This window comes from Bufo gargarizans, chromosome 2, assembly GCF_014858855.1.
Source record: "Bufo gargarizans isolate SCDJY-AF-19 chromosome 2, ASM1485885v1, whole genome shotgun sequence".
In the NCBI taxonomy this organism is placed as follows: Eukaryota; Metazoa; Chordata; class Amphibia; order Anura; family Bufonidae; genus Bufo; species Bufo gargarizans.
The window spans coordinates 535,687,431-535,700,031 of NC_058081.1; the positions used below are offsets into that span (position 1 = coordinate 535,687,431).

Sequence of the window (12,601 nt, forward strand, 5' to 3'; positions counted from 1 at the left end):
TCGGATTGAAGTCAGTTAGTTTGACTTCGATTCGCTCAACATTAATTAAGATACAATTGTTATACTATTTAAGACAGTGATGCTCAACCTCCGGCCCTCCAGCTGTTGACAAACTACAACTCCCAGCATGCCCGGACAGTCTACAGCTATCAGCCTATAGTAGGGCATGATGGGAGTTGTAGTTTTACAACAGCTGGAGGGCTGCAGGTTGGGCATCTCTGAATTAAGACAATCTAATTTCATACCACTGCCATATGGTGACATATAGGGAGTTTCTAAAGGAAACACCAATGTCATACATTTACGTATCACCGGTATCCCATTGATACAACCCCCAGTCATGAACTGTAGTGTTAGGGCTGTATTAGACCAGCAGATGAACCTTACGATTGTCGGGAAGGAAGCGTTCATTTTCAACAATCACCTGCTTGTCAGTAAAGGAGACCTCTGTATTTACATGCAGAGATCTCCTCCACAGTATGGGGAGAAGTTATCGCTAATGCCATCACTCGTTCCCATACATAATCATTGTTTACCGATCGACAGCAGGGTGTGATTAGACGGCACAATCTGCTAACGGCAAACAATGATTTTTGTGCCTGCATATATGATGCGATTGCCCAATGAACGAGTGCATACACACAGGCAGATCAGCTCTGATGAGCGTTCTTATGAATTCTTGTTAGCGATGATCTGGCTGAACCTCGGCCAGTGTAAGGGCTCATGCACACGAATGTAAGGGCTTCGTGCTGCGGACCGAATACGGCGGTTCCGCAATACACGGGTCACCAGCCGTGTGCATTCCGCATCTAAGATGCAGACCCATTCACTTGAATGGGTCCACAAATCTGAAGATGCAGTGAGGAAGCACGGATCGGAACCCTACGGAAGCACTACGGAGTGCTTCTGTGGTGTTTATGGCCGTGCCCCCGACCGCAAAAAAATAGTGCATGGGTCCGCGATCCACATGCGGCTGCCCAACGGTCGGTGCCCGTGCATTGCGGACCGCAATTTGCGGTCCGCAGCACGGGCACAGAGCCCTTACGTTCATAATACAGGCATAAGTGAGAAGCTAACAGCAACTGTTTAATTCCTCCACACCACCACAGGGGAAGTGAGGCTACAGAACTACACATTTCCCATTGTAATGAATTGTCTGTCTGTGTAAGGCATGGGTATTCTGGGTCCTCCAGGACAAGAGATGCCTTCTATCAACTCCTAATAGGGCATTTAAAAAAGGCATTTCACCTGGAATCAAACATACGTGTTTTTGTTTTTGTCAGTTTTAGGCATAGTTTCTGATACAGTCAAAGACAAAAGTGCACTCAAATGAGAAATATAAAGAATATATGAAAATGGTTAAACAGGATAGTCTTGCAGCAAGAACAAGTTAAGACCTCTTTGCATGAATAGATAATTGATTTGACTGAGCATTATTCAAGTCGTTCATGTTTGAATGACAACCCTTTAGATGCGCAGAGTATGGCGGAAGAATTTGTGAGTGTGATCGTGTAATAGATCGTTTGTCAGGGAGCACTAAACGATAACTCACTGTATGGATTGTGTTTGGAAAAAAGGGATTGTGTTTAGTGTTGAATGAAGTGCTTGTGTGCTCTGGCTGAACACATCGGTATGCTCGTTTGTTCTACCGAGCACCCGGGCATAATGGAAGTCAATAGGAGAACCCCAGGCACTCCCTGCTCGGAAGAGAGGAGGATGTCTGGTTGACAAAAAAAAGGTTAGAAATTGATGGAAACCCCATCAAAATGGTTTGGAAACAGCATTAAGAAGATAGCTGGATGCGTCTTAGACTCCAATTATGTACATCATACAATAGACAACCACACAAAGGCTATATGCCAAAAGCCAGGTATGTGCAATCCATCAATCTGTCAGAAATCAGATATCATCCTAGGCAGATTCTGCTCATTTGCATGTCTTTCCCATATGCCCATGTTTATGCAAATTAGTTTTTACATGACAAAAATGTATAGAAAGGTTATTGAATATTATGTCAGGACAATCAGAAAACTTTTTGTCGCCCTAATGATATTGATCTAGGTGTGCAGGTCCACCCAAGCCATCCAACAGATGCAAAATAACTTTGAAAATAATACAAAACCGGGGCGGCACAATTACATGGGCATTTTACCTGAAATAGCATGGCACAGCTTGACACTCGTGATAGGCTGATGCAGATCTACACACTAGCGGTGGTTCACAGCTGCATACAGTGAGGAAGTAGTCAAATTCGCAAGAGAAGAGAATAGGTAGCGGCACTCACCAGTGTGTTGTTGCAAACAGGTTACTTTATTCCAATTAAGATGCGGCAGTGGGCAGACAATTCTTAAACACGCATGTCTTCTCAACATGCGTGTTTAAGAATTGTCTGCCCACTGCCGCACCTTAATTGGAACAAAGTAACCTGTTTTGCAACAACACACTGGTGAGTGCCGCTACCTATTCTCTTCTCTTCATTGTGAAAATAACTTTGAAGTTTACTGGTTCTCAGTCAGATGAGAGCTGCATTTGGAATATCTCATAGTGCACAAGGCTGCCATTGTAAGGTATGCTGACTAAGCCTGTTATCTGTCTCATGGATAGATTGATGGCTTGCACATAACTGGCTTTTGGCATATAGCCTTTATGTGGTTGTCTATTGTATGTCATACATAATAGGAGTCTAAGACGCATCCAGCCATCCTCTTAATGCTGTTTCCAAACCATTTTGATGGGGTTTCCATAAATTTCTAACCTTTTTTTGTGAACCAGACACCCTCTTCTTCAGAGCAGGGAATGCCTGGTTTGATGATTGGGTCTCCTATTGACTTTCATTGTATTAAATTGTACTCGAGCACCCAAAGTACTTGGCCGAGCACTCGGATCTGCCGAGCATAGCATGCTCGGTCATCACTAATTGTGTTATATCCTTGAAGGTGTGAAAAGAGTGTGCTAAAAAGGTGTGTAAAGACCCTTAGTTCCATCCTCTTTACCACAAAAGACCGCCTTCCCTCCAGGTTTGCAATCTCCATTTTTTAGTTAATACGCAATTAACATGACAGGAGCGGAGTAATGATTCCACTGTGGAATCGCCTGTGCTGTAAATGATACTTGTTTCCACTCGTAGAATTCTGGATGACCCGAGCGATGATTTATGTGTCACTGATCGCAAGAACAACAAACTAAATAATTATCGCTTGTCGTTCAATGCTTTTACACTAATCGATAATTCATCACTTTTGCTCGTTTTGCTGATTTTATGATTGTTTAAACCTTTAGCCTGTTTAGGGCCTTAATGACCAAGTGATTATTTTTTTTCATTGTTTCTTTCCAGGAGTTATAACCGTTTTATTTTTCTGTCGATTGTAGTTATATAAGGACTTTTTTTTTTTGTGATACAATTTGTAGTTTTTAATGGTTCCATTTTGGGATACACATAGCTCACTGATTAACTTTTATTAACTGTTTCTGAGAGGGGCGTTGAAAAAAAAGAGCAATGCTGGCATTGAATTTTTGCATTATACCCAGAGTGCGACAAAAATGAAAAGTAAAAAAAGTTTTAAAAAAAAGTGTTTTTCATTATAAAAAAAAACAACGTTTCAAGTAAAAAAAAAGCCCCTTTTCCAAAATAAAACACATAAAATAAGCTATTTTTTAACACCTTACATCACAAAAAGCAATCAAAAAGTCATACGCATCCCAAAATAGTACCAATCAAACCGTCATCTCATACAAAAAAAAAATGAGCCCCTCAGGGTAATAAATATTGAGTTTTGTTTTGCTGTTAACCCTTGCTTTTTTAGCGAATTTTTTTTATTAAAATGGAAAATCTGCCCAAAAATTTCATTCTGAAATTTCATCTACATTTTCCTTTAATTCTTGTGGGACACCTAAAGGGTTAACAAAGTTTGTACAATCAGTTTTGAATACATTGAGGGGTGTAGTTTACAAAATGTGGTCCCTTTTATGGAGTTTCTACTCTAGGGGTCTTCAAATGTGACATGGCAACTTAAAATTATCCCAGTGAAATCTGCCCTCCCAAAACCATATGGCATTCCATTCCGTCTGCTCCCTGTCGTGTGCCCATACAGCAGTTTCAGGGTAATAAATATTGAGTTTTGTTTGGCTGTTAACCCTTGCATTGTTACTGGATAAAAATGGATTGAAATTTCATCTACATTTTCCTTTAATTCTTGTGGAACACCTAAAGGGTTAACACAGTTTGTAAAATCAGTTTTGAATACCTTGAGAGGTGTAGTTTCTAAAATGGGGCCATTCATGGGTGGTTTCTATTATGCAAGCCCCACAAGGTGACTTCAGACCTGAACTAGTGCTTAAAAATTGGGTTTTGGAAATTCTTTAAAAAAAATTAAGATATGCTTCTAAAGGTCTAAGTAGACATATGGGAAATGTAAAGTAATAACTATTTTAGGAGGTATCCCTATCTGTTTTATAAGTAGAGAAATAGAAATTTTGAAAATTGAGAATTTCTCAAAATATTTGGTAAATTTGGTATTTTTTTTATAAATAAAAATAAAATATTTTGACTCAAATTGTACCACTGTCATGAAGTACATTATGTGACGGAAAAACAATCTCAGAATGGCTTGGATAGGTAAAAGCTTTTTAAAGTTATCAAGACAAAGTGACACATTTGCAAAAAATGGCGTGGTCCCTAAGGTGAAAAATGTCAGGGTCGTGAAGGGGTTAAAGAAATGTTGACTTGTAGTTTTCATTGGGATCTTTTTGGAGTATATAGCACTTTTTGATCGTTTTTTATTCTGTTTTATGGTGGCAAATAAGCAAAAAACTGTAATTCTGGCATTTTTTTCGGTTGGGATAAATTACATGATAATTATGTAGTGTGGGTTGTTACAGATGCAGCGATACAAAATGTGTGGAAATTTTATTTTTGCTATTTTTTCCATTGAAAAGCATTTTTTCAATAGAAAAAAGCATATTTTTTTACTTGGAATTTTTTATTTAACAAAAAATGTTCTAACTTTCCTTTTAACTATTTAATAGTCCCACAAGGGGACTCTTATAAGCGATTGCTTCTAAAATACATTGCACTATTTATGTAGTGCAATGTATTTTACTGTCAATGCTATGCTGAGATTCATCACAGTGGCAGGCAGCAGCAAGGCACAAGATTATTGCTTATGAGGTCCCCTGCAGCGACTTCAAGAAGGCAGGTCCCTGATGATAGACGGTACTGCCTGGCCTGCCTCTGTACCTACAGGTCATCTTAGACACCTAATGCATAAGAAACTGGGTAAATAATCTAGCCAGATTTTATAAGAACATAGGCTGTTTGAGATGCTATATATGTGGTGCAGTCATTCTACCATGCCATATGCTACATGTGCAGGGGGTTGGGGGCTTGGAGCCCACCTTCCACAGGGGCCCACCAGTCCGAGCCTGGGTGTGCGTTAAAATGTTCACACTAAGTAAGCTAAGCAAAAGGTGGCGTAAAGTTAAGGTCCCTTTACATGGGACAATATTACAGAAGATTGTCGGGAACAAAAGGTTCCTTCCTGACAATCTGCTGATCGCTGGTGAAGGAGACCGGTGCATTTACATTCCAGAGTATGGGGAGCAGTGATCTCTAATGCCATCACTCTTCCCCACACTGACTTGTTGTTTGCCGTCAGCAGATTGTGTTTACACAGTCGGTAAATGATCCTTTTCGTGACACCACAAACGCTCATTCATCGGGTAATCGGTGGCACATTTAAACCGCCAGATAATCGCTAACAAGTATTCCTATGAACATTCGTTAGCGATTATCTTTTGGACTCTCGCCCCATGTAAAGGGCCCTGTAGACATACGTCTAAATATTAGACAGGACTAGTAAATCTGCTACTGTACCTTTTGAACAGAACACAACAGAAGCTCCATTGTTCACTGTGGGTCCATATAATAAAAAAAAGGAAAAAAAGAAATGTTAGTAAAAAACACATTACTTTTGATTAATGATGAATACAACTGAAAAATATTAACACTAATTACGCCAAAAATGTATTCCCTCATCCCAAATTCTTATATTCTGCTGTTTGCAGGGTCATTACTTTTGAGATGTTAGCGAAATCTATAAATACATGTTTCTCATTTCCATTCAAATGAGCTAGTAATAATAGGGACAGGCATGGTGAGCGTATCCTATAGCCTAATAGACTCGGTACACATTAGTAAAGCAGTGTTTGAGCACAGTGGATTTAATGAACGTCTGATTACAATTTAAAAGTGCTGTTCAAGATTTAAAGTGACATCAGGCAGAACAAGCTATTTTTTAAACACAATATTTAAAGGAAAAATAAATATATATCTCAAATTTTTGAATTTTTGGCTGTTTTTCTTTTTGATTTCAGCAGTACTATGCCATTCAAAACTAAATACAAAATAGAGTCCTTCTGTAGCAGTCAACACAGAGAGATAAAACTCCAATATAAATAGGGATCCCATTGTCAGTTTACTGCTGCAAAAGGAAGATTATATCTGCTAGTACAATATTAGATTAGTAGAATTGGGATAACAATATGACAGCTCTTTTCTTCTCCTGATAGACCTAAAAAAAAAAAGATGGCCACAGAAGAGCACTGTACTTATCAGTATAATGTGTGATGTTCTAAGTTCGTCACTTATCCCCCTTCTCTCTCTGGCTTCAGTGAATGGTCTGAGTGAGAAAGTCAAGCGAGACTGTTTGTTATGTTAGGAAGTTAAGAGCCAGGACAGGAAGTAGAATACATGGAATGGCTCCAAAAATGATATCGAGAAAACCATCCCCTTGTTTTTTGTAAAAAAAAAAAAATATTACATAGAATATATAGGTGGTTAATATATGGGAAAAACATTTTCATGGAAGTGTCCCTTTAAAAAAGAATCTGCTTTTGTTTTCAGACACACTGTTCATCTTGTGTCTGGTATTGCTGTTCAAGGACAAGGAGATGTCCATAGTGTCAACACCACTGTACTACTAAATACATGGCATGCTATAGAGGCCACTGACATTCTGTGCTTGTCGGTATAAGAGTGACAGAGAAGTTGTCAGCGCAGATAATGGCTGCTATGGACTAGCTGTAAATAGAAAAATTATACTAATCACTTAAAGTACTTTAAAGTGTAACTGTCATATTTCTTTTTTATTTGCTAGTTTATTAGAGCTGGGCATGTATACCTGAGTTAGTCTGTCAGTGATTCCAAAAGATCTGTAATTACCTTATGATAACAGCTTTTATTAATGTCCTCTGTCCCTTTCCACTGCTCCCTTAAAAGACAGTTGCTATGGCTCATCTGTCTCCGGCTAAGAAGACAGGAAGACGGAGGGGCGGTCCTTCACAATGCATGCCTGCATTAGGCTGCTGGCCGCAGCAAGTGTGTATGGAAAGTGAGGGAAAGCAGTTTTGGCCTCAGAGAACTGGCAGAGGAGCCATTTTGAGAAGGTCCTCATACTGTAAATGTTTAAACAGCCGTAACTAAGGGAAAAACTCAAGGAAAACAGTGGTATGTGAAGAAACTAAATAATGCTTTATGCATAATGCTGCTGCAGCAGTAACATATGCTAAAATAGATTTTTTGATGAAAACATGACTGTTACACTTTAAAAGCATGTACACAATGGCAACAGTAAAAGTAGACTTGCAATGTGGAAATACCAATCAATCAAGGCATTGGCATTGTATTGTGTATAATGACATGTGGCTTTATTGATGCTCTGATTACCCAAAGGAGGAGGGACCTGTTGGGGGCATATTTGAGTACATCAGTGGCCATGAAGGTGAAGGAAGCTGGACGGCATACCGCAATGAGAGAGAGGGAAAAACAGACCTGAAAGGAAAGAGAAGGATGATGGGACCGGTGACGCTCTAAAACATAAGGGACCGGGAGACAGCTAGTAAAAACTAGTAAACTTCCCAGATCACGTCATCTCTCCCATGTTTGAGTGATTAGGGCGTCTTTCAAATAAAAACCAACTAGTAAGTGCGCCTTTTAATGCTAAGCAGCAAGTAATCTGTCAAACATTGACAAACAGAAAAAAAAAAGTGCACTTTGAAGTCTACGGTAAAACTAGGTAAAAGGTAAAAATCTGTGTCTAAAAGGTTGTGTGTTCTGTGTCAGTGCCTTCAGGGATATATTAGATAATCAGTAGCTGTAGTAGTATCCATGTACTACATCACTCTGTAAGCTTGTGCCATACTGGAGGATCAGCAACTACCAGATTTTCTCACTTTGTTTTACCTTATTAGCTATGTATATATTAACCCCTTAATGACCCTCTATCCATTTTTTAAGGCGGCCTTTAAGTGTCTATACTCTGTAGTGCTGTGAGGCAGGAGCCTAAAATATTCAGGATATGCTGGCTGCCCAAACCCCAGCCTTTGATTGACAGCTTTCTTATGCACAGTAATAGGGAGAAAGCTGTCAATCAGTGTATATTTGTGTGCTCATAAGGTTTTCAGCGCCCCATGGGTGGGGTTGTTCCGTTTGGGGCACCATCACTTCTCCAGTATTGCCCCCCAGTACACCCCCTTCTTGTTTGATTGACAGTCCCTGAGATTTCGGAACTAGTAGCGATCATGCAGTGAAACCAGCTGCATTGAACGGAGCCGCCCCGCCCGTGGTGCACTAAAAACCTTATTTGCATAAAAATAAAAACAGACTCCCTTTAGGTTTACTATTAAATGTAACACATATGTACCATGGTAAAAAGCTATAATGGTGCTGTAAATTAGATATAGAAAGGATTCTAGAGGGTATTGATCGAGGAAACTAAGGGGGTAATTTACTAACCAGAAATATGCCTATAATAATCTGCCGCAGATTGTGGCACAAAGTTCCAATCTATGACTTTTCACGGCTCACACCAGGTCTAAAAAAGTGGGCGTGGCATGGGCGGGGAAGGGGACGGATTGGCAGGCCCGTTTCATTTACCATTTTCTATGCCTGCTTTAGGCGTAGAAAATTGTCTAAATGTAAGACAGCTATGAAGCTGCCTTACATTTAGAAGCGGCGGTGGATCCTCCATAGTTATGTAGAGGCCGGCTCCTCTTCATAACTCTCGAGGATCCACTGCCAGCTATAGGGGATATTAAGACCAGCGTCTAAAATGCCGGTCTTAATAAATGACCTCCTAAGTGACGGAAATGGCTCGGGGATGCTCAAGACTATGCTTCTGGCCAAGTGTATGCTTGGAATCAAACTCTTACTTCTATGCCTCATAGACGTCATATGAAAACGAAGGATAATGTTAAAACAACTCGTGATTTACCCACTACTTTTTTAGATCCTCTTTCACAGATAGATGGAAATCCACCAGAAGAGGAGGCCGCAGGAGACTAAGAATCAGCAAGAACCAGAAACCAGAAGTCTCACAAGACTCTAGTGCAAAAACCACAGAAGAAAAAATAGCTGAACAGACTGGTAAATATTTCATCGTGTTCACTCACCAATGAGCAGATTATTTGCTGAGTAAAGGAGTATTATTTTGCCCTAGCCAACACAATGATTGGTTCCAGTTAGAACTAGACCTTTTTCAGTTTTTTTGTAATTTAACATTAAAAGTCTGACTTAATTCACAAAGTCTGCTAAAGATATGCCTAGAGTTGATAAAAGAGTATTTCGACTGACTGATTTTGATCTCTATAATTCTACAGATTTCTCTCCTCCTGTCTCCTCATTAGCATTGGATACATTTTCTGAATTAGTTAAGAGGGATATTGAGTAGCTTACAGCGTTACCAGCTAATTATTCCTAATTTAACTAATGATGAGGTCCGAGCTATGGATCAGCTGGTCCATAACCACGACGTTACCATCAAGCCCCCTGACATTGGTGGGGCTGTCGTGGTTATGGACGCAGTTGACTATATTTCAGAAGAATCTAGACAACTTTACTGAGCTGTATTGTCAGCTTAAAGGGGTCTTCCGGGTTTAGAGGTGAACTCAGACATATCCACTTTTTCACCCAGTCTAAAACGGTGGTATTAATAAATGACCCCAAAGACTCTGTATCTAAAATGTAAGGGGTTGATCTCTCTCCTAGAAATAAAAACGAGGCATGTAGGATTCCCTTTGTCAGCACCTTAAAGGGGTTGTCCGGGTTCAGAGCTGAACCCGGACATACCAATATTTTCACCCAGGCAGCCCCTTGACAAGAGCATAGGAGCAGTTCATGCTCCGATGCTCTCCTTTGCCCTGCACTGAATCGCGCAGGGCAAAGGCATATTCAGGAGATCCAGTGACGTATCGGGCTCTCCTTAGGGCTGCCAGACGGAGGCTTCCGCCGAGCAGTGAGCCCGGTGACATCAACGGCACTGATGGGCGGGCTTAGTGCTGCCCTAGCCGTTTTACAGGCCACCCCTTTAAAAAAAGCAGACTTCTCTGGATCCACAAACTTAATACTCTACGCCCCACATATTTGTATGTAGAATTCAAGATTCTCCAAGGGATTTTCAGAAATTGACTTGCCCTATACCTCTTCTGTCCTTATTCATGTCATTATTAATTATTAATGTTGACAATTTATTTTGATTTTTTCCCCTCTAATTTCTCTTTTTTTTTTTGGACAGCAGTTAAACACATCTGGCCAAAATGAATTGATTGCATTATTTTTGTTTAATAAAATATAATTTTTTTCTATGTAATTATCTTTTTATTTTATTGCTTATTAACTTTTTCAAATGTATACCCATGGTTTAGTAATGTTAAAAGACAGTTTTTGTATTGAAGGGGCTTGAGACCACATACATATTGCTTTTTATCTATCTACTAATAAATATGCCCTTACTGCCTCTTCATTTCCCACAGGACGTTTGCCTGCTTGTTCACACTCCTGGATGGTAAGTCATTCATCCAGACCGGACTGCTCCAGATCCCAGCTTGGGATCGGGGTATACGGGTTAGAATGAGGCACTGGCACTTATATCTACTATATACTTAGTATGTGGCCTTGCCCTTTTTCATCATGGCTATATTAACACCAGAGTGTATGCGCCCGTAACTAATGTGGACGCCGCTATGTTAGATATATGGTTTTACCCTTGCTAAGGCTACTTTCACACTAGCGTTCGTCGGTCCGCTCGTGAGCTCCGTTTGAAGGGGCTCACGAGCGGACCCGAACGCAGCCGTCCAGCCCTGATGCAGTCTGAATGGAGCGGATCCGCTCAGACTGCATCAGTCTGGCGGCGTTCAGCCTCCGCTCCGCTCGCCTCCGCACGGACAGGCGGACAGCTGAACGCTGCTTGCAGCGTTCGGGTGTCCGCCTGGCCATGCGGAGGCGTGCGGATCCGTCCAGACTTACAATGTAAGTCAATGGGGATGGATCCGTTTGAAGATGCCACAATATGGCTCAATCTTCAGGCGGATCCGTCAGTTTTTTTTTACAGTATGTCACAGTATATACACTATCAATTACACTTGTATATTTATTCTGTGTGTGAAAATCAATACCATTAGGCAGCAAGCACCCCATTTACATGAATGAGACAGACGCAAACATTTCTGCACCAAATCTGCTGTGTGTGAATATATTCTTACAGTCTGGCCTCTGCACAATCGGAGGCAGTAGTGCAGCTTATCATAACCTATTGAGGTCTACAAAAAATGGAACTGTACAAAACTTTCACTTCCTCCAAATAAAGAATTACATATCTCCATGATCATATGTGTCTGATGGGAATCCATTGCTAGTTAGACTCCTCTGACTTCATCTTTAATGTTATTTCAGATTAAAATTGAGTTTTGGGTTAGTGTTGAGCGAACTTGTGGTTTAAGTTTGGCGTCTAAAGTTCGGGTTATCGAAGAATCGCGTTATGAATTCTAAATTCCGTTATGGTCCGTGGTAGCGGAATCCATAACACGATTCTTCGATAACCCGAACTTTAGACGCCGAACTTAAATCACAAGTTCGCTCAACACTATTTAGGATTAGTTTAGCGCACGTTGTACTAATGAGACTATTGGGTTAGAATATTACATGGTACCTTACTGAGAGCGTTATTCACCCGTAGGTCCTTATTGCCAAACTGAAGAATGGACATAACTATAGTGTTTTGGACTCTTAAAGTGAACCTGTCACATTGAACATGTTGTCTGAGCTGCTTTGAAGTCAAGGCGGCGGTCCTATCAGTGAGTGACAGCCTTCCCTGTATGACTGTGTATACACATATAGCTGTCAATCACTGATAGGACCGTCTCCCGGACTTCAAAGCCCAGAATGAACAGGAATTTAAAGGAATGAAATAAAACTTATTCTGAATATTTTCTGATAAAAGTGTGTACCGGTCTGCTCAGCTCCTCCTGTTCTATGCTGACTGCAGATTACACAGCTTTTTATGGTGACAGGTTCCCTTTAATAGAGCAAATTCTTTTTATTTTTTTTGTAGTAGTAGTTTGGTAGGTGTGGTATAAAATAAAATGAAAGACAACGCAGAATGCTTCCTTCTACAGGTGAAACTCGAAAAATTTGAATATCGTGAAACTCGAAAAATTTCAATAATCCAACTTATACGGTAAAACATATGAGATAGACTCATTACATGCAAAGCGAGATATTTCAAGCCTTTATTTGGTATAATTTGGATGATTATGGCTTACAGCTTAT

The 12,601-nt window shown here is 40.2% G+C and overlaps 1 protein-coding gene across 1 annotated transcript in view; it reads right to left on the bottom strand.

Annotated features, from left to right (window-relative positions):
• Nucleotides 1-12,601, bottom strand: part of HSD17B14 (hydroxysteroid 17-beta dehydrogenase 14) — a 63,056-nt gene that overhangs the window by 49,228 nt on the left and 1,227 nt on the right. The window contains exon 2 of the mRNA XM_044281533.1: nucleotides 5,873-5,908. Coding sequence (XP_044137468.1) covers nucleotides 5,873-5,908 — 36 coding nt within the window. The remainder of the gene's footprint in view (nucleotides 1-5,872; nucleotides 5,909-12,601) is intronic.